This window comes from Phyllostomus discolor, chromosome 9, assembly GCF_004126475.2.
Source record: "Phyllostomus discolor isolate MPI-MPIP mPhyDis1 chromosome 9, mPhyDis1.pri.v3, whole genome shotgun sequence".
NCBI lineage: Eukaryota > Metazoa > Chordata > Mammalia > Chiroptera > Phyllostomidae > Phyllostomus > Phyllostomus discolor.
In genome coordinates, this window is record NC_040911.2 from 14,828,551 (window position 1) to 14,852,326 (window position 23,776).

Consider the following 23,776-nt stretch of genomic DNA (forward strand, 5'->3'; position numbering starts at 1 on the left):
TTCAATACACATGTATTCATTCTTTCAGCCATTTTTCTTGGTCCCAATTTTTATCACTTAACTTTAAGTTTTCAGATCATAACTTTTAAATCAAGTACCTTTCATTTTCATGAATTTCTATGTCTTTCATTTGCAAGTCTAAATCTCTATGGCATATTTCTGTTTTATTACTTAGATTTTTTTCTGTTGTTTCCATTAGCCCTTTCTTTTGATTTTTTTAATTTAGTTGTGATATTTTTGTTTCATAAAACATTTCTCATCTGCTAATTTTAAAAAATTTACTTATATTTAATGCATTAATATATGACTGTTATAGAAATCTCAATAACTATCAATTAAGTAAATAAGGCAGATCGACCTTTATATAAAAAATTAAAGCCCTGGCCAGGTAGTTCAGTTGGTTAGAGAATTGTCCCCGTATGCCAAGGTTGCAGGTTCAATCCCTAGTCAGGGTACATACAATAATCAACCAATGAATGCATCAGTAAGTGGAATGAAACAGTCAATGTTTCTCTGTGTCTCTCTAAAATCAATAAATAAAAATTTTAAAAAGTAGATATTAATAACCATAACATAAACAAACTAAAACTACAAATTTGTTTTGCAGAAGCATCATTAAAAAGGGAAAGAAACAATGCAAAGTAAGTATATTTCATGATTGTTATCAGAAATTATAGCAGTTCCTGTAACAAAAATATTTGTCAATTATTCAAAATAAAATCAATAGAAAAAGATAATGTCAAATTATCTTGAAAAAAGTGACTTATGAGGACTATAATAATGCATAATTAATTTATATTTACAGGGTATTGTTGAAGACCCTATACTCATTAAGGGGTTTTTGGTTTTGTCCTGTTTTGCATTTATAGATATCAGAAAAATAAATATCACCAGAGATGAAGTTCATCAAAGTTTTCAAAGGGAGGCTTTGACGCTGAAGAAGCAAATAAGATGGAAGTCAGAGTGATGATGATTAGGGAAAGGGCTCACCATCGAGATCATTCTCTGGGGTCTCCGCTGTGTACCAGTTGGAAGGTGGTCCAGTGCCATTGACTGTCATGGCTGACACTTGAAAACTGTACTGACTTCCTTTCTCCAGTCCTATGAAAGAGTTTTCCACAAAGAAAAAGAAACAGTGAATAACAGTATTTCTAGCTCGAGTTACAAAAGTTTTAGTTAAATTTTAACAACAGTAGACTTGCTTTATGTTGTTTGTGATTGTTGTGGTAATTATTGCTATTTTGGCCAAAAGGTCAGACATATTACAGCAAAAAAATCAAATTATTTTTCATATATTTTCATTTATTTCTTTCCAGTTTATAAACATGTATCCCTGCAAATAGCCTCAGGGCAGATGCAGAACATAAAATATGAACGATGAAGAAATAATCAGAAATAGCAAGTTTCATTTTTCCTCACAGTCTGGAAGAAGCCTGCCTATAAATCAAGAACCGTCAATCTAAAAATTTATGTCTTCATCATCCATTCAAGGTCAGTGATTATGTTTTTGGGCCAAGAAAAAGAAGCCAAAGCTACTGCACTTTAGCAGAAAAGAATACTTGGGATTTAGTTTCTCAAAACCATCACAAGGCATACTTGGTTTTGCATTGTTCCCATAGAGCATGGCACAAGCCTATCTCTATGATAATTTGGACATATAACATTGCACACTGCAGGCTGTTTTTAGAGTGCACAGAGAGTACAGGTAGATAACAGGAGCCCTGTGCATTATTAGTATGATATATGTACATTTTTAATATAAATAAATTTCCTTTTAGCTAAATCGCAAAGTAGCTCATTAACATAATCAATTATTGTAAAACAAATGACACTTGTCAAAAGACCATGTGACTTTGTTGAGATATTGAGGACTCAACTGAGATTGACAAGTTCTTAAATCTGAAGGTGTTGAGCTACTCTGATAAAGATAAAAATATAATCCCTCTTTGTTTTTTCTGAAATGGCACATTTGGTGCCAAGGAAAATTCATAAAGAAAACACATTACTGAAGTAATGATGCTTATATCATGTATAACATCACACATTTTTTTGTAGCTTTTTGCATAGGAGGATAAACCTTGGTATTGAGGAGAATTATAATTTACTACTAAGAGGAGGTAGTGTTTTAAGTGATGGTTAGAATGGACTTCTTAATGTCAAGGGGCAACTGCCTTCAGTAAGTGCTATTAAAGAAGACAACTTGATTAACTCATCCATACGAATGTGTCTATAGCACACAACGTTGTCCTCTTAAGGGCTTCTGATTTTATAAAATAGACTGAAGCTCCATGAAGCCATGGCCTCAGAATGGTGTTGGTGCTGTTGCTGTTTTTGCTTCCATTGATGTTTTAATTGTATATCTGCAGAGCCAACTACAGGGCTTGACACATGGAAGGCACACACATAAAACACTGTTGAAAGGTCCCCTAACAGAGTGTTCCACACGAAGAAATTATGATATACTACAATATCCAACATCATCAGCAAGGTGGCAAACACGTACGTTTGAACATAAGGTCTTTGTCATGCCTCATGTAGGCTTATGCTCACTTTGATTTGTCTTTTGGTTAAGATGGCATTCATCTGCTGTTTGTTGATATTTACACCCTTTCATAAGCATTGTTGATACTGTGGTAGAGGGATTGCAGAGGTCTTCCAGGAAATTAAAAAACTAATTAGGAGAAAACTTTGGGAAGAAATGTCTACCTCTTCACTGCAGCTCATGCCCTTCACAGTGGTCTTATCTGAAGTGTTCCCATGCATTATGAGTATTCTCTATCACATTAAGTAGAAATTTAACTTTATTTTTTTTGAACAGATGAACAGTTATGTCAATACCATCTCCAACTACTGATTAGAACAATCGTCTGTGATGGTTGGTTTTATGTGTCAACTAGTCTCGGCTACAGTCCCCGGTTGTTCAAACACTGTATTGTGATGGTATTTTGCAGATGAGACTGAGATCCATATTCAGTTTTAAGTAAGGGATATTATCCTGCATAATCTGAGTGGGCCAGATGCAACCAGGTGAGAGGCCTTAAGGGGACAGCTGAGGCTTCCCCGAAGAAACACTTCTACTTACAGACAGCACCTTCCGCCCAAGAACTCCATTCTGCCTTTCCTGCCCTGTGGCATTTGGAAGTGCCTGGCGAGCAATTACAACCACTTAAGCCACTTTCTTAAACTAAATCTCTTAAAGTGTATCTGTTATGGTTCTGTTTCTCAAGTTGAACCCTGACTAAAACATACTATCTTCTTACACACAATATTTTTACACAAAGATTTTTGAGCCCTGGCCTGGTGGCTCAATTGATTGGAAAGCCATCCCCTGCACCAAACATTGCCGGTTCAATCCCTGGTCAGGGCACGTATGGGAGACAACTGATTGATGTTTCTCACATCAATGTTCATTCTCTCTCTATTTCTCTCTCTCTCTCTAAAATCAATAAACCAGAGTGGTGATGAGTTACCTCATGTTTATTTGAAGTTCTGTCACATAAAATTTAGATGAATAAAATTGTAGGATGAAATCATTTATTTTTGAATAAACTTTATCAGAGCATACAACTCAAAATACTGTCCTTGAGAGAAAAAATAGTAAAAAGTGTCTGTGGTGAGTTGAATAGTGCCCCTCTAAAGCTCATGTATACATCAGAACGTGACCTTTTTTAGAAATAGGGTCTGGCAGAGATAGTAAGTTCAAGATTTCCAGATGAAACCATCCTGGATTTATGATGGGTCTGTATCCAATGAAGAAGAGAGGACACAGAGATACACGGAGAAGGTAAGCCAAGATGGAGGCAGAGGTTTCAGCAATGCATCCACAAGCCAAGGAATGGCAAGGATTGCCAGCAGCCACCAGAGGTTAGGAGAGAGGCATGGGATGGATTCTCTCTCGCAGGGCCTCCAGAAGGGACCAGCCCTGTTTGGTTTTGTGTTTATGACTCCCTGAATTGAAAGAGTAAATCTCTGCTATTTTAAGCCACCACATTAGTGGTAATTTGTTATGGCAGCCCTAGGACTAATGCAGTATCTTTGAAAGTGAAAAGGTGAGTAATTGCTGCTTTATATCATTGTTTTTTAAACTGATTATACCTTCTGTAGAGAGAAAAAACTTTAAGTGTGTCTATTTAGGGAGTCAGAACCTTGATTTGATAATACTGCGCTGGATGGGATAAATTTCATTTGCCAAAACAATTGCACAAATACTAAACAATTCACACCAGTGAGTTCTTTTGGTCATGTGGCTACTATGCCACATTGATTTTCTGGACCACTCACATCTTAGCTGTTCGGTGTACACACAGTAGCTTTAGTGGCAGGAAATCTTCAATTTTTATAATCAAAAGTTGTAAAAAGTATAATATGACACTAGCATCTTGACTTCTTATTTTTTTATTTTATATGCATACTTACAAATACATATTTTATTGTTACAAAAGTTAGCAACAATCACTATTAATATTTTGGCATATATTGTTCTAAATATTTTATAATGATTTTATATTTTTTGGTTTATAAATATGAGCTTGTATACTAATACTGACTTAAAACTGAGTTACTTACTATATCTTAAATATTTAATATATAATTTAGTATTCTTATATTACATAATTTTCAATAGATGTATAATACTCCATGCTGTGATTATGTCTGAAATTTCTAGTTAACTGTCTATAATTGGATGCTTAGGGTATTTTTAATGATTTGTTATTAAAGTGACAGTGCAATGAGTTAAACATGTTTAGAGTTAAAAACTTTGCAAAAAACTTATGGCTATAGAATTAGAATAAACTCCTGGAAGTGGAACCTGGATCATATATTTATTCTTCATAAATATACACACACACACGTACATATGTACATCTATATATAACATATGCACATGGCCTCCAGAAATATTCTAGAAATTTTCTGTCCCACAAGCTGCATATTAAAGTTTGTATTTTTTTATATGCTTTCCAGAACAAGGTATCATCATTCACTTTCATCTTTATTATTTTAATCAAAGAAAAATGCTAACTCAGTTTTGTTTTAATTTGCATTTCTCTACTAAAAAGATGGAACATTTTATCATGGTTATTCACTATTTATAGCTCTATAAATTACCTATCCATTCTTTAGTTTTTTTTAATTGGAATCCTCATCCTTTAATTAATTACTTTATAAAAAGAAGTTTTATTTTATCTTTTTAATTTTTTTTCATTTCAGAAGGAAAAACAATGATTAAAAACATCTCAGGGCTTCAAGTGCCCATATATACTAAAATATGAGGCTTTGATTACATTATACTTAGAATCTTTCCTTCTAGTTTAACATAATCTTAGGAATCATGCTGCAATGTTTCAGGAAGATTTTTAAATTTTGGTGATTTTCAAAGTAAACTACATGTTGTATTAAGTATCACAAAGGACACATACCTCATTAAACTTTAATTATTTTTACCTTCTTTCCATAATTTCATTAGAGAAAAGGCATAAGATCTTGTCTTTTGTTCAGCTTTTTCAAAGTTACGGTAGAGTATGCCTCCCTCCACAGAGCCACAGCAGAGCCTGCAAGCCAGTGCCATATCTGAAACTCCATTAACCTGCCTAACATGTTTGACCTGCCTTGGAGATCCCCAGAGACTCTGCCCCACCCCACTTATGGGGCCACACAAGCTGTTTTTCCATATGAATTGCTGGTCTTGGCTCATGCTTCATAACTTCCTAAGTTCTCTCAAACAAGCAATAGATGGCCTCAGTGAGCCCCAGGCCTGGCACTAGCAGCAGCCAGCCAAAATTCATAGCTTGGATTCTTCTTGGAATCTCCAAGCTCACCACAAGTAGCAGTCATCTCAGATTGCTTTATGGCTCAGGCAGGGTGGCTCCAGGCAAAAAAATGGTGGGGCTGACCTAGATCTGAACCACCCAGGAAACTCCAGGGCCAGCATACTCAGTGGAAAGCTACAGATCACATCAGAGCACCACCATCCTGCTCCTGCACAGCTGATCCTCCATGGAGGGTGAAAGGTGGTGGTAAGTGGTCATAGCCAGTTCTTGCACCTAACCGGCCTCCCATTGATCTGCCAACAGCAACCAAGGCTCAACAGCAAGAGGAGGGTGTACTCAGCCCTTTGTACACAAAGGGCCCACATTGACTACTGAGCTTGGGTGGTAGGGGAGGCTGTGCCACTAGACCCTACAGGACAGCTACAACATTAGGTCACACTACCAAGACAGAGTCAAAGCAGCTCTACCTAATACACAGAAACAAACACAGGGAGGTTGCCAAAACAAGTAGACAAAGAAACATGTCCCAGATGAAAGAACAGATTAGAAGTCCAGAAAAAGAGCTAAATGAAATGGAGATAAGCAATCTGTGAAATGCAGAGTTCAAAACACTGGTTATAAGGATGATCAAGGAACTTAGTGAGGACCTCAGCAGCATAATAAGGATCCAGTCAGAAATGAAGAATACACTAATTGAAATAAAGAACAATTTACAGGGAAACAATAGTAGAGTGGGTGGAGCCAATGGTCAAATTAATGATTTGGAACATAAGGATACAAAAAACAACCAAGTAGAATAACAAGAAGAAAAAAGAATGGAAAAAATGAGGGTAGTGTAAGCAGCCTCTGGGACAACTTCAAGAGGTCCAACATTTGCATCATAGGGGTGTCAAAATGAGAAGGCAAAGAGCAAGAAATTAAAAATCTATTCAAAAAAATAATGAGAAAAAACTTCCCTAATGTGGTGAAGGAAATAGACATGCAAGTCCAGGAAGCACAGAGTGTCCCAATTATGATGGATGCAAAAGGCCCACCCCAAGAGAAAATCTTAGAAGCAGCAAGAGAAAAGCAGTTAGCTATCTACAGGAGGGTTCCCATAGACTGTCAGCTGATTTCTCAAAAGGAAAGTTGCAGGATAGAAGAGATTAGCAAGAAATATTCAGTCATGAAAAGCAGAGACCTATAGCCAAGATTGCTCTACCCAGCAAAGCTATCTTTTAGAATCAAAGGGCAGATAGAGAGCTTCCCAGATAAAAGAAAACTAAAGGAGTTCATCATCACCAAACTATTATTATATGAAATGTTGAAGGGACTTATTTAAGAAAAAGAAGATCAAAGCTATGAACAATAAAATGGCAAAAATACATATCTATAAAAAATTGAATCTAAAAAATAAACTAAGCGAACAAGAAGAACAGAGACAGAATCATGGATATGGAGAGCATTTTGATGGTCGCCAAGTGGGAGGGGGGTGTGGGGGAATGGGTGAGGAGGTGAGGGGATTAAGAAGTACAAATAGGTAGTTACAGAGCATCCATGGGGATGTAAAGCATAGTATAGGAAAGGGAGTGGCCAAAGAACTTATATGCATGACCCATGGACATGAACAATGGTGAGGGGTTGCCTGAGGGAGTGGAGGGTGTAGGTGGAGGGGTGCAAAATGGGAAAAATCAGAACAACTATAAGAGCATAATCAATAAAATATAATTAAGAAAAATAAAGGTATGGTAAAGTACCATGACTTTTGCTTAGATTCAACAATACCTGCCTAGGAGATTTTGTCTAGATATAAAACAAATAATGTGCCTTTTGGCAATCTACCTTGAAAGCACTCTCACCATTATGCTAATATTTTATAGGCATAGAAGGCAAAAATCTGAGGGGGAAAAAAGCAGATTTCTATCAAGTCTCAGGCAGAAAACTAGCTTAATGTGTGTGTGTGTGTGTGTGTGTGTGTGTGTGTTGTGAGCCTGCACTATGATTTCACATGGAAATTTACTGATGACTTATTGTAGAGAAAGGAATAAAAAAGGGGCTACTTTCTGTTTTTCTCACATGCAATAACTGGGTTTTAGTGTGGATGTTGTCCTAGACACCGTTCATGTGCCGTCCCAGGTTTGCTCAACTTCACCCACTGATCCTCATCATGAGCCACAGCTGGTCGCTTTGTTCTCAAGCCCCTGGCACCAGTTTATGCTCTTCTTAGGGCTACGAAGCCCTGAGTATTGCTGCCACCCTAGACCAAGCCACCATCGCACACGTGCTCATTGACAAGGAGAGAATTCCACGTTTGCACACTCACCGGAAGCTCTGGCATGCCAGGGAGTTCTCTGTAGGTACAAAATCCAACCTATCAGGGGAGTTTGACTAATGACAGAAAAGAGAGAAACTGCTCACACTTGTTATGTAGCCATTGACTGAGACACAAAGCCTCTCAAGAGACACTATACGAGGTCAAGGAGGCTCTGTATTTGCTCTAAACTGTGGTCAGCTCAATAATATGTGGCCATGATCTGACCTCTTTGCTTTCCTGGCGGGATAACTGAGTTCAGCTTTCATAGAGAAGTTTGATGTACTATGAGTTCCACCAATATTGCTATGAAAGTGAATTTGCTTTCATATTCCTAAAATGGTGAATGCTGTGTCTGTTTATTCCCCAAGCTACCTTTCTTCCCTTTTTCCATCATCACCATCACCAGCCCTGGAGATGGCAGAACAGAGATCCAAGTGGCTTAAGCTTGGCACCATTTGATTAGATGACTTTTAAGAGTTATTAGTTTACAATTTAAAAGTGATTTGACCACAGGAGCCATGCTGAATCAGCAATGCTGAGAAACTAATATGGATAAAAAAATCTATGATGCATTTATTAAGATAATGATCCAGAAACAAAATATATAGAGAAAGCATTATAGAAAATACTATGTTCAAAATATAACAGGTATTCTTGTTCAGACCAATAAATGTCACCTGTCAGGAAATAAAAAGAATGTTCCTTTGAAGTGAGAATGTATTTCATTCCCAACGCATTTAATTCACCGAAAATGCGCAAGGCCCTGCCATGCGCACACTGACCTGTGAACAGGTACCAGAGGTTGTTGGGCTCCAGCGTCTCCATCTCTCCTCTGCGGGTTGTCTTTCTGTGTCGAATTTTGTAGCCAGTGATAAATCCATTCTGTGTTCCTGATGGAGGAGGCAGCCAGCTTACTTTGATGCTCTGTAAAGTAAGAGGTGTAAGTGAAAACATTGGAGAAAGGATGAAAAACAGGACAGACTAAAAGAATGACTGAAATCCAAGTGTAAACAGAGAGGCAGGAAGTGATAGGGATTTTTCCCTTTAGAACCAAATGAAATTCATTCTTATAGTTTGGCAGTATTCCTAGTCATCTAATTTTGACAAAAATACACAATTCATTTGGCTGGCTAAGTTCTTTAGGATATAAACTAATGTAACAATACAAAATAATGATATGTTGTCTCTGACTCCCAAAGAACCCACGGCCTTAAATACACACAGACTCACTCACTCCCTACTATCCCCCCATGCACACATGTGTAACATGTTCTTTGCTTTCAAGTTTTGTTTTATAAAAGAAAATAAGATTTAATGACTATTTATACCTTCCAGTTATATTCCGCTACTCATTTTTATTTTTCAGCACTTCAAGGTAGTCATACCAGATATCATCATGATGGAGCGGTTTTACAAAGGAGGAAACTGAGGCACAGAGTCAAGTGAATGCCCAGAAGTCACCTTGTACCGTCACTAGAAGATTATCCAGCTGTTGAGTCTAATGTTCTTTTTATCGTTTAATACTATAATAATCATAGAGTGTCTACTTGGCCATTCTACTCACCTAAATTCTCATACAAAATATTCTTGAAAGGAATAAAACTGAATTTAAGTAATGAGATTTTATTATATCCAGTAGACCTTCCCATAAGTAGCTTTTGGCAAATTAAAAAGGCATCATTTTCTAAGGACTACAAGCTTGTTTTTTAAAAAGTCAAAACTGGGGGTGGGCAGGGTGGAAGAGTTTCCAGAAACAACTGTAAAGGACACGTGGACAAAACCAAGGGGAGGGTGGAAGCCGGGGAGGGAGGCGGGGATGGCTGGGGTGGGGGATAGTGTTGAGGGGTAACTGCAGACAACTGTAGTTGAACGACAGTAAAATAATTAAAAATAAATAAAAAGTCAAAATTAATTTCAAATAGAAAATAAAAATATGTATGGAGGTATTAAATCTTAGACGAAGAGGCAAAATCTATGGTTTCCAGTAATCCTTTGCTATGGCTTCACTGAGTGACTGCTCATCTGTCTTATAAGTGACTGAAATTTCAATGCACGAACTTAAAAAGGGGGAAGAGCTGTGCTTAGTATGTCTACCAAATGACTATAATCACTTTATAAGCTGAAGAACTTAATTATACTAATGACTACATGAAAAATATTTAGTTTGGACATAATTAATTTTTATTTATCATATTTGGGGATTTCCAGTGATTACATAAATTATTCCCACGTAGCCAGTACCTTAATATCAGTGACTACAGCAATTAATTAAAAGAATCATTTATACATCCTACATGCCAGTAGGTTAACCCTCTCAGTGGTTATTATTCATTTTTGAAAGTAATTCTGTCATGTTGTTCGTCCTCATAGGTGGGTAGCAGCTAAACCTATTAGCATCTTTTATGCTTTCACATTGATTTCGAGCAAACACCAGCAGATGGCAAAAACCCTGGTGCTTACTTTCTGCCTGTGTAACTTCTTCTGCAGATGATGTGGCTGGATATCCCAAATCATATTGATTTTGGAAGTTGAATGAAAGTGTCCAGCTACTGTTTTTTATTTAATGGTCTAATGTATTTCTTTCCTATATAAGATCTGTTCTGCCGGGGCTCAGTTACTCAGACTCATTGCCTGCTCCCTCACCAATCCTCCGAAAGCTGTCACTGTGATGGGTACATTTGTGTAATATGACCTAGTCTTCATGGGAAGGCTGGGTAATGACTTTTATTAAAAGTACTTAACAAATGACCTTTGACTTTTGAAAAATCAATTCTCGTAGCTGTGACTTCACTTTTGGCCTTTTTATTACTTGAGAAGGAGAAATTAATCCTTTTCACTGTTTGCAGTGAATTAAAGAATAATTTCACTTTCTTTTTTTTCAGATTTGGAAAAAAAGAAAAACTGTAAAACTGAGCCTCCCCAAGTTCCTCCATTCCCATTTTGATTGCCATTAAAAAATAAATTAGTGTACAAACAGCATGGTGGAGAGCAGCCAGGTTTACTGATTGGACAGAAGGAGTCTCCTTGGCTTTTGTTTCCTCATGTTCTGAGGTAGCCCCTTCCAGTTTGGTGATGTGGTATTATCCTTCCATGCCCCCCATTAATTTATCCCTTTATCTTTACTTCACTCTAGGTGGATATGAACAGTAAGTAAGAAAAGAGAAAAAAAAACCCCGAAAAGCCCAATGCCTCAACTTTTCTCAGAAACCACATTTCACAACCTCCTATTTTTATTTCCACATAACCGATTGCACACTGACATTTTTCTCATTCTCTTCAGAGTAAACTGCAGGGAAGACAAACTCCTCTCACAACACATTCAGCTTCTTTAGTAAAGAGCCTTTAAAAACATTCGCAGTGGTTTTATCTGGACAGCATTCCCCCAGGACAGGATTGCGGAGCATCATGCCAAGGAAGGTCCTAGCCGCAGAGAAGAATGCCTTGCTTGAAACAGCAGGAATCTAAGGATCATGAAATTAAAATGAAAATCAATTCTCGACTCTGCCCCTTCTTTCTGTTCTGAATTTCTGGTGACTTGTTGAATCTCCTGTAAAGTTGCCTGAAGAATCAAATACGTTTTCCGTGAGGCCCAAGGGATTTTTATTAAAGAGTGCCTATCGGCACTTCACAGAACCTTTTCATTGTATCCCCCATCTGTCCCCTGATTTACCTTCCCTCTGCCAGTGTCCTAGGTCAGACCTTAATTAATCATTGCTCAAAATATTGCCACACCTAATTGATTCCCATGCCTCCAGTGTCTAACCGCTCACACACATATCAGCCCTCTTCCTTACGAGTAAATGAACCACTTAAGCTCTCTGAGCCCACGTTGTCTCATCTGCAATATGAGCTAATGAGAGCGCCTACCTCAAAGGATTGTGTTTTGGATTGTAAGAGATAATGGGAATACACTTGGAAATTTCATCAGAGAGCTGGTGCCTAATTATTATGCAATAAATTGTAAATACTTCAAGAACAAAAGGGAAATGAAAGAGGTGAAGGTGAGAAATCAAGAGATTAGGAGATGGGGCGTGGGGAGGGGGCGAGTAAAGAAAGGCAAAAATGAACATGGGTAGGAAAGAAGTAAGCAAAGCCATTTACAGTAACAACACTCAGAATATGGACCTAGTTATTTGTGTATTGACTTCAGTTTTCCTCTGTATACAAAAGGAACACTGAGAGAGCTATGCTACCTAGCAACATGTTTAAAACGCCTTTTCTTCCATAAATATTTATTGACCAATTTACTCTGTAGAATACTGTTCACATTTCTTACTGTAGCCAATAGAACCTTCAGGCACGAGTGGTAAAAAAAGAGGCCAAGGAGTAAGGCTGAGATGAGAAAAATGCAAACAAGTGACGAGCTGTAATATATATTTTTGGAAGCAGACTTGATAGGACTTGGTGATTTATCAAATGTCAAGTGTAAAGGAGGAAAGTCATTAAGGACGACTCCTAAGGTTTCTGGCATTAGCAACTCAGTAGATGATGGCGCATTTACTGGGAGGAGGCAATCGGAAAAACAATCCACTTGCAGAAAAATGTTCACTCGACCTGCTGGCAGCGTCAATAAGTGACAACTCATGGAGAATATAGGAACAAAGGCTATCCATATTGATAATGCTCTAGTTCGCGCCGGGGAGGGCATTTTTAATTCTATCATTTAGAATAAATAATGATATCAAAATTATACAATACCAGCACAATATTTAACCTTTGACATTTGTAAACACACTTGGTAAATATTTCTATTGATCATCTGAAGTCTAGTTGAATTTTAAATTGGAATAGGAATTAATTTACTAATAAAAGAGTACTTTAAACTCTGTTGTGTTTATAACTGTGAGGACAATGTCCAAAAACTGATTTGCTTTTTTGTAAACCTATATACTGGATGATACCAACCAGTATGGATTTGATAAAATGTCAGTAAGATGTTATAAAGATCTCTATTTTCCCTTCAGTTATATATTATTCTTGAGGACTTGGCATGTTTTGACTTCACTATCATAAATATGCAATCTGTTGTGATAAGTGAAGTTAGAAATTCGGGTAGCATACTAAAATTGGCATTCTTGAGATCATGTAGGCAACTGTTATTCAAAATGACCTAAAGCCATGTTAGCAAGTACTTTGTATAACACATTTCTAGACTGAAGTCTGCTAGTAACACATAAATTGTGAGTTAAATATACATGCAATTTTATAAATGTGGTTATCTATAAATTATGTTTAATATTAAATAAAATTTTATAAAACTTCCTTAAATTCTGGCAAAAAATGCTGCTTTGTTTTTCAAAAAATGAAAGCTAACCTGTTGTAATCTTATTTAATGACTTTGAAATAACACACACATTTCTTCACCAATAGGTCTGTTTAGTTTAAACAAACTAAAAATAGTCTTCCAAAATAAAGACAGTCTTCCCCTTGTCCCTGCCTTGCTGGCCTGCTGCTCTTCACAGCTAGTGCTAGTCAGACTTCTTACAGAAATTGAGCTTGACTCCACCTACTCTGGAAAAATCCTGCCCTGGTTATGTAATATGCTAAGCCACCCTGGGACAATTTCTCAGGTGGCTCAACTTCCAATCAAATACTGCAAATCCACTTTGAGTTGGGTTCCAGTTTCAGTACCTGGGTTTCTCTGGTAGGGACGCCAGCATGTGTGTTTACGAATGTTCTTCTGCGATGCTACTCTATCTGGTTCATTAAAGACTTCTAAGACACCCAAGGCCAAGTTCTCCTGCAGCTAGTCCATGAGCCTGTCAGGGGCTGCCTGACTTCCCCAACAAGATTTACCTGTCTCTCTGAATCTCTCCATATGTTACCTGCTTTCATACTCTGATCCGCCCCAAACTACTGGCCTTCTGAATCACCCGCCAAAGCTCTTTCTGGCACCTCTCACCAGGCACAACTACCATCTCCCACTGATTCCGTGCATACTGTGATCAGATTTCCTGAAGGAACATCCCTAATCACCATACTTACTCCTGGATTTGGGGGCACAACCCCCATGACACTGGCTCAGAATGCCATACTCATTCACTGTAGATCTATTGTGTCTGGGTATATACAATGAGCACATATCAGATTTATTTTTTAAATTCACACGCAGTGAGAAATATCATATGGTATGTGCCCCATTTCCTATGTGGTCCATTTGTATAGGTCTTAGCTAACTTAAACTGGGCTACAACTAAATCGATGCTGGGAAATTGATATGCTACCACTTTGTTCCTTGAATCAAATTCTGAGAATTCAACCTTGGCAAAAAGGGGAAGCTAATAACTTAACCTAACCCACTTCATTTTAGCAGCACAAGGGCCTTGAACCAGTAAGCGAAGGTCAAATATGTTTCCAAATATTCACTGTGAGGTTCCCGATCTATCATTGTGTGTGGAGACAAAGGGCGCCAAGGGTATACTGACAACTTGGTACTCTGGTAGGCTGGTATTTTGTGTAGTTTCAATATAACATTTTACAAATATTTCTTGGGTCATTTAAAGATGAGGTTCAGAGTTCTATTAGGAAAAATGTGGAATAGTTGAGTGTGGCCTGTAGAATCTTCTCTTGTGATGCAGCTAATTCAAATCTGGCCCCAAACTTGCATGCCCCTTCCATACAATACACGTGAGATGGCTTTTAAGAATTAACTGCAAATGGTAAATAAAGCTCAAATCCTAGGCACAGGGGCATGGGCATATACTAAGATCTCCTTAAGTCATATAGCTATGTGCTTAGAAAATTTTATTAGATGTTCTGTCTAGCATGCAGTTTCAAATTGTTGTTTAGAGAGAGAATAGTATCCTACATATAGAAGAATGACATAGATTACAGGAAGCATAATCTTCCACTCTCAGCTTTTCTGTAATTTGTTAAGTGACATTAGGAGTCATTTACCTAATGGCGTCAATTGTGGATCTCATGATCATCCCTCTCTCCCATCTGTTTGTTGTTTAGAGGTGATGAATGAGAAGAAACATAGAAACCTCAAAACACTGTGAAAGTCAAAGTTCTACTTTTCTGTTATTTTGTAGTAGTTATTATTATTTTTAGTAGTAGTATGCACATCTGTTTTAAAGTACAGACAAGGCACTGAACAGTGAAGCAATTTTTTCACAGAATTGAGTCATGAGGTCACTTTGGCCTTACGTGATTGGACATTGAAGATATAAAAATAAATGAATAAATGATTATCATTGAGACTGAATTATCTTCATGAACACCTCATTACATCACAACAACTAAGTTACACTTTATCTTGGAAAATAACTTTCTTGGTCATTCAAAAATCTTTCACTGCAATGTGTGAACAGCGTGGGTTCTTTATGGCAGATTTCACCGTATTCTGATGGGCGGCCCATAGAAACATTGATTTCTCCATTGATTATCAAAACCCTGTTGGAGTTGATTCTCAAATATGTAACTATGCATGGTTTTTATTACTTTAGGAAAAATCATTTAATCTTTCCCGCTAGCCAGTCTTTCTCAGTCAACTAAAAAAGTTAACCAAATACTCCTCAACTAACTGAGAAAATCACCTCCAACCACAGAATATGGTCTCTAAAGGAAAAAAAGAGGAAGAGGTAGAACAGGTGTGCACCTAGTATCTTCTTTTTTGTAAACTCCTGGGTTTAAAATGGCACATTTTCATGTGATAATGTGATATGCATAGCCTAGCAGTCAGGCCTGTTTTCTTCTAGATCTTAGAAACTAGGAATGCAATTTCAAGAGGGTATTCACATTTCGACAAAATTCCATTACAAAAAAAAGCAATTTGGTTGTTCCCTAGAGTTCATGATAAAGTGATCTTACGAGTAATAGATTTCAGAATTTGTCAGTATCAATAGACTTTATTCTCCAGTGCCTAAGTCATTGCCTGGAAGTAAGCTAGCTGTTTAGAGAGGATCATTAACTCTTTCAGATCACTAGGCCCTTTCTCAGACTGTTCGTTTCTACTAAATAAAACTGCTAAAAGCAATATAATAGCCTTGACGCAGGAACTACAGTGAAAGCCAGAACACAAATACATCAGTTGCATTATATGCAAAATCAAACCCGTGCAAGGCACAAGGAAATAGACCCACATATAATTTAAGGCAGAAAATACAGTGTCCACTTATTTCCCATTCCTCTTTTTGTTGTAGAACAGAAAGCAACGTGCTAGTTGAGCAGCAGGTGAATGGCGCAACTCCAGAATAATTGATTTCACCAGATATATAAGCATCCTGAGGCAAAGAGATAAGAGTTTAAGTACTGGTTTGTGCCACATGAAAATTCTTTCATATATGGGATAAAGTGCTTTTATCAGGAATAACCAGTCAGATCTCAGGGTACTGCAATAATACACTTCTTCTAAAATGATCATGATACACCAACTTGGTTTATAAAAGATGAAACATTAGTTTGAAGGTTGTACAATGCTCAGTAAGAGAATAAAAACCATAATTTTTAGAGCCTATACTCAAAAACTCTTTTTAGAGTAATAAAACTGGGGCCTTTAAAATTATTGTCACAAAAGATACATTGTTTATCTAATGTTTGATGGAAGAAACATGATTGTAAATGAGTTTCATTATGTACAGAATTATTCTTTTTTGGTTTTTATGTATATTAAAATTTAGACATGGTCAATATTCAGGAATAAACACATACAACTGAGTTTATATTACATAGGGAAGTAAAGTCTTATTATGAAATTTTGAAAATGCAAAAGTGGCTACATAACAGAGGCCTGTCTTCACACAGACTGTCAGATTAGGCCCTTAAGTAATTAATCTCCTAAACCAGCAGGCTTACGATCTCAGAGCAGCCATCTCAAAGACACGACTTCCCATGTAATTACATGGGACATTACAATGTATTTATGAGGTCATTTGTTACAATGTACAGTAATTACAGAGTACTTCCATAGCTATTTATGTCTCATAAAATGAAGCGAGACTAAATATTTTAATTGTGTTGGAGAAAAAGGGGAAAATGTTTGAGTTCCAAATGTCAGGTGAGATTACAGGTCAGATTCACATAACTCATATTAACAGCTGGCTGCTTCAAGATTCACAATTGTTCCGCGGTCCTTTCTTGTCAGAAATGAAGGTCTGAGAAATATGCTTTCAAGGATGAAGAGGAAGTGTTCTCAGTTTTGAGCTTCAGTGAATGCCAGAAGACAGGCCAATAATATGAATTACTAATTACACTTCATATTTAAACCGTAAGTGTCCAGGTGTCAATACAGTTGCTGGATTAAAAATAATGTCATGCACACTGTTTCTATAAATGGCATCCCATACAACTAGACAGCGTAATAAAATAGTGGTCCTTTTGTTGTTTACTTCTGCTACTTTGTATAAAAATGATATTTGCTCAATTTTCCAGAGCCCCTATTCTAGAATATACAGCCTAAAACCCATTGCCATTTTTTCCTTCTTTTTAAATAATTATTTTATTGTTGTTCAATTACAGTTGTCACCACTGTCATTGTTTTGAAAAGAGGAGTCTTTGAGTGAAATTTTCAATGTGGGTTTTCCCCCAGGTTTCTTCTGCTTATCTCAGCCTACACTTGAAAATTCTTACTTCATCTAACAGGTGAATTGCAGCCAACAGAAGAGGTCTTCATGCTTTTTATGTCGGAAACATCATTGACATAAAAATAATCAAGCGGTCTCATAATTACATTGCTAATTTTAAAAATTGTAATTAAATAACATTTTTGGATTGTTAATGATCTGTTCTCTTTGGATTAATGCCCAAAACAAATCTTGCTATTATTTGCATGCAATGCTTTATTAATTTATTCATTAAACTTGTGAAAGGCTTGCTGCTCTGCACCTGGCATGGTGCTGGAATAGAGGTGTACACACTTCACACACTTTCCTTGAACAGCAGGGGCTGTTCCGGTGACAGGTGCTATGATGCTGTTGGTAGACTGGCATTACCAAATCTATTAAGATAGTTAGACCCCCATACTATGGTCTCTTTATGGGAGAATAGATTCTGGCTTTATATTCAGAGTTTATGCCTGTCACCGGTCAATATTTGATGAATCATGAAATGCAAATAATAGGATGGTCAATATTTGATGAATCATGAAATGCAAATAATATGACCCAGCCTTGCTTATTCTTGATAAGTTTCCTGCTACTGATGTGATTCAATGATTGAAGAGCAAAAAAAATGTTTTAATTATGATATAGGCAAAATTTTCCTTTCTATGTTAGCCTGTCTTATGAATTTCAGCAATCGCTTTTCTAAAGGAATACATGTCAACATATTTTTTGGCATGCAGATATTCTAACCACCAAATTGCTATAAATATGTGACCTAATTAATTCCTGTACAGGCTGATCAGCAGGTCGACAGTGATATTGCCAGCAGCCTCCTGGCCAAACAGGGATTCTCTCAGTGTTTAATGACTGTTCCACTACTATATAACGGTCCCCGAATTTGCCTAATCCAGGTACTCAGACCCATCTGCAGAATTTTGCCTATGCATATGCAAATAAGCCAATTAAAATTCACAGATACATTCAATAGTCAGGTCAGTTCTGATCAACTGTACCAATGATATTTACACATGCAGAAAGAGTAGGTCCATTTCCCGCAAAAGTTCAGAAAATCGACTCAGATGGTACTTGGGAACACATTCTCAATATCTCATTTCAATTTAAGGACAGTAAGAGGTAGTTTCCTTTTGGAAAAAAAAATATGGGTAACTATCAATACTTCAATCAGTAGTTCAATTAGATATGCAATCATTCTGTACCTAATCGATTAACAATTAACAGCACCTGTAGTTGGCTATAATTTTAATTACTGATTACATTATGGCTGATTACCTAAAATGATATCTACATGAGCACTACTGGATTATAAAGAAAAAAATTCAGAATACTTAGTCTATTAAAATTGAGATGGAAATCAATTCAATAAAATATTTTTAGGGAGTTTTGTTGTAAGCAATGGTAATGAATTCTCCTTCAATTATACAACGCGGAGAGGAGCTGACCAGTGATCATTTGAATGTAACTGCTCTTCTGTTTCCCTGGAAGACATGCAAGTAGTTCAGAATAAGCTATTAACCATCAGAACAGTAGGCATGAGAATGAAGGTCCTAGGTAGCCACAGATAAAATATGGTCCCATTTCTAATCAGCTTTATTAAATATTCATGCCTTAGAAATGAAAATATTTATTGATCTTTTATCACAAACATGAAAGACCAGTCAATACTCATCTTCAAAGGAGACCTTGGGTTGTTCTTTTTGGGCCCAATGAGAACTTAAATAATTGCTTTGCATAGGGTTTTTCAGTCAATTTTTAACTAAAATATCTTATACACAAATGTTTATAGTAGCATTATTCATTATAGAAAAAAAGTGGAAATGAATCAAATGCCCAGCATCTGAATATGATGAATGGATAAACAAAATGTGCTATATTCAACATTGGAACATAATTTGACCATAAGAAGAAATGAAGTATTGATAATACATACTACAACATGGATGAACTTTGAAAACATTTTGCTGCGTAAAAGAAGCCACTTACAAAAGACCAAATGGTGTGTGATTGCATTTATAGGAACTGTGCCAAGCAGGCAAATCATAGATACAGAAAGTAGATTGGAGACTGTCTATGGCTGATGCATCGAGAGACAGAAGGAAAATAAAGGGTGATTTCTAGAGGGGACAGGATCTTTTTCAGTGCTGATTCAATGTTGTAATAGTTGTGATGGCTGTGTAACTTTAAATGGGTGAATTATATGGTATGTGGATTATATTTAAGAAAGGATGCTATAAAAAATAATTGCACAACCAAAAAATTAGAATAGTATAATGAATCCAATGTTCCCATCACTTGACTTCAAATACACAGTTCATGTCACGCTTGCCATGCCTATCTACTAAACCCTCTCGACTGAGATTTTAAAGAAATCCTACGTATATTATGTTGTAAGGTGGAGAAACACAGTGCAGATGGGTCTTGCTGTTAAGTGAGGAGTATATCCTAGAGAGAGGCAAATACGATCGTTTTTATGCTACATCATTGGCATGATGGCCTATACATATGGTATTCACAAATGTTTGCAGATGGCAATGGTGGCTGGCTGGGCACAGGAGGCGGTGCATGGCACAGCTGAGTCCTATTGCATGGATTCAGGGGCTAATTTTGCAGACACTTAGAAATTAAGGTACAGTTAGAGGCTAAAGCACCTGCATAGGGCTCCAATAAAGTCCACAGGAAAATTTGTGAGAGTTCCACTTCAGCTCCTTTTAGAAATGAACCTTATATAAGAGAGGGTTAGATGGCAAACATGGTTCCAGCCTACACAGGGTGTCTTTTTTTAGAGGGGTCACAGGGACATGGAGTGGAGGTTGGTGAACTGTTGCATACAAATGAATGATTAAACTAGGTATGAAATTTATAAAAGGACTCAGAAAACTATTTTATATGCTTATCTATTTGCTTAAGCTCAAGAAAATGAAATGGAAATATATGTAATATTTTCATGGGCTATGTGCTTTTTCTGATAATGCTTAGTCAGTTCGAAGGTTCCATTTATTTGTTTGATTATTTGATTAATGTGGTTTTAGCTCCCTAGAACTTAAGCTCACACACTTTCTTGCTCTTCCTTGCCACAAGATTCCTGGTGTCAACAACAATGTCTAAAATTTAGAATACGCCCAATGAAAAGTTGGTGAATGAATTAATGAATAAGTATTTTAATGGGAATGGTTCTTGCTTTAATCAAATTCCACTTTATTTTTTTATTGTATTGTTTTCCATTATGATTTATCCCCCTTATACTCCCTCCTCCTGCAATCACCACACTGTTGTCCACGTCCATGAGTTCTTTTTCCTTTTTGCTCCATCCCTCCACCCTCTACTCTCCCCCCAGTAAATCATAGTATTTTCCATTTCCTTGTTGCCAGCATATCAATAGCATTATCATGTTCAGAAGACATGGCATGAGCCTGATTTTGGCTCACACATGCTATGAGGAAAGTAACAAAGAAGTCACAGATAGAAGGATTAATATCTCCTGAGGAATCGGGCAAAAGTTTGAAGAAAAAAAGAGGCATGCTAAAAAGTGATAGTACACTTGAAAGAAGGAGAATGATCACCTAAACTCAAATGAAATAAGCTGGAGTGAAAAACAACAACAACAACTCTGTTTGAACTTGGTTCTCCGTAACTTCCACAAGGTGCGGTCCTGAGCTCCCTGGAGTAAGAACGGAGCAGTCTGGGAAGGGCAGTACTGAAGGGAGCTAGTGGAGTCCATGGTGTCAGGAGGAGGGCTGGCTACAGTGCGCAAGTCACCAGGCTCTGATGTTTACAAGCTGGGTGCTTACGAAGCGGGGTGGGCCAATAACAAACTCTGGCAAATTTAAAATTAATAAAGAATACATTTAAGTAAATGTCAAGCAAGTAACAACTATGGCATAATAACAATTATGGCACAATTTTCTTTTTTGGGGGGGTTGTAAAACCACAGATTGGAAGTATATTTATTTCTCACAGACACTCATCACATACAATTGTAACACTGGTCCATGGTTTAATTTTTCTTCTCAATTTCTTAACAGTGTGAAGGAAGTAGTCTAGGAGAACATTGGAAGAAGCATAACCAAAAGGCCATCTTAATATTTATTCTCTTTTTAATTTTTTATCTGCACTTACTATCTGTTATCTTTGGTTTCAAAATAAGTTTGAAATATTGAAACACATTTAAAATGATATGGCTCTAACAAGTAAACACTTCCATCCTAAATCACTGTCTTAATTGAAGACACTGAGTCTGATGTTTACAAAAAATAAAGAAAAAACACTGAATTCTTCCCTGAAATAAATCGGAATACACTTCTTGGTAGCAAAGAAGATTGCAGCCTTTGTCTTGTCTACCCAGTTTGTCACGTTACAGGAAACCTATTTCAGGTAAACATTGCTACTCTTTAAAATGAAAGTTTATTTTATTCATGAATTCTGGCTGAACTATATATTTTTTTGCTCTAAGATTTATGATTCATATGAAATATTGAAATGCTTGAAAAAATAGTTTCTCACTCATGAGCTGCTTGTAGGTCACTTTAAAAACATTCTTTTTAACCCAGCTATGCCACTTCTGGAAATGTATCCAAAGGAATCCAAAGCACTAATGTGAAAGAACATAAGGACCCCTATGTTCACTGCAGCATTATTTACAATCACCAAGATAGGGAAGCAGCACAAATGTCCATCAGTAGATGAGGGGATAAAACAATTATGGCACATTTACATGATGGAATACTACTCGGCCATAATAAAAGAAGAAAATTTTACCCTTTGTGATGGCATGGATGGACCTGGAGAACATTATGCTAAGTTATATAAGCCAGTTAGAGAAAGACAAACACCATATGACTTCACTCATGTGGGGAATCTAATGAGCTAACTAAAGTAACAAGGAAACTGGGGACAGACTCATAGATGGAGAGCAGGATGACAGCGAGGGAGGAGGGGAGGTAAGGTGATGAAGGGACCAAGCAAAAAGGAAAAAGGACTCATGGACATGGACAGCAGTGTGGTGATTGCTGGGGGGAGGGGGAGGTATAAGGGGACAAAATGGCAATGGAAAAAATACAAAAACATTTTTAAACACATTCTCTTTGCAATAATTAGGTCAGGGATGACTTACTGATTCCTTCCTTTATGTATCCTTTTTATTATTGTGTACATCAGAAAGTTATGTAAAGATCGTGTGATACAGCCACTCACTCTTACTGGGAAAGGCAAATGACCAAAAGTCACCAAATAGCATTCTAAGCACACTGATTTTTCTTTTCTTTTTCTTTCTTTTTTTTTTTTTTAAGGATTAATGACTAGGGTCATTCAATACAGGCCTTTAAATTTTCTACTCAGTGGCATTTGGATAATTAGAAGTCTTTTTTGTTCGTTGCAGATATTTAATAATATGAGGCTAAATACTACTGTCTGTCCATCTTGTATCTTAAATTACAGATGAAAGTAGAGCTCTTACTGTATTGTTTCTTGCCTCAAAGGACATAAATATTTCAAAAACTGGTCTGAAAGTGGGGAACAGTAGGAAGGGTGTGGAGAGATGTTAACATGCAGAGATGATTAAATTATAGTGTTCCACATTTATCTAGTACTTCATGATAATAAACTCCAAAGATATTAAATAACTTTTCCTATGAAGTTATATTAAATTTCTTGCCTCTTCAATGTGTGTTAGTGCATCTGGGGGAAGCTGTGTCAAGGGATAGGACTGATGTCACTGAAGTTATTGGTCCTACTCATCACAGGCTGTTGTCTGGGCAACAGGGAGGGGGCAGGAGGGCAGCTTTAAAGTCAGTGGAGCCGGGGTTTGACTCCCTGTGAGTACCAGTTACTAGTCATGTAACCCACTTGGGCTTTGAACTGTGTTTTGTAAGTAAGATTTTTAAAGAAACAGACACATAAGAAAAAAAATAACCTCACAGGATCCATGTGAGAATTAACATATGATACTATTTATCAAAGCAAGGCACGTTGAAAGTGGTGAATAAATTCATTTCATCCCCCTGCAAAGTTCCCAGCATTCCTGGTACAAAATTGAGCAAGATCTCTAAACTACGTGTGTTCATTTTCAATTTTGAAAGTGCTTTCAGCCAAGTTACAGTTGTCCAGCATCTCCTCCTGTCCCAACTAGATGGGGACAAGGTTTCAGAGCTCTGTAT

The 23,776-nt window shown here is 36.9% G+C and overlaps 1 protein-coding gene across 1 annotated transcript in view; it reads right to left on the reverse strand.

Moving 5' to 3' along the window:
* DCC (DCC netrin 1 receptor) overlaps positions 1-23,776 on the reverse strand; it is a 1,018,954-nt gene that overhangs the window by 168,156 nt on the left and 827,022 nt on the right. The window contains exons 13-14 of the mRNA XM_036010199.1: positions 8,847-8,988; positions 991-1,101 (exon numbers count right to left, since the gene is read on the reverse strand). Coding sequence (XP_035866092.1) covers positions 991-1,101; positions 8,847-8,988 — 253 coding nt within the window. The remainder of the gene's footprint in view (positions 1-990; positions 1,102-8,846; positions 8,989-23,776) is intronic.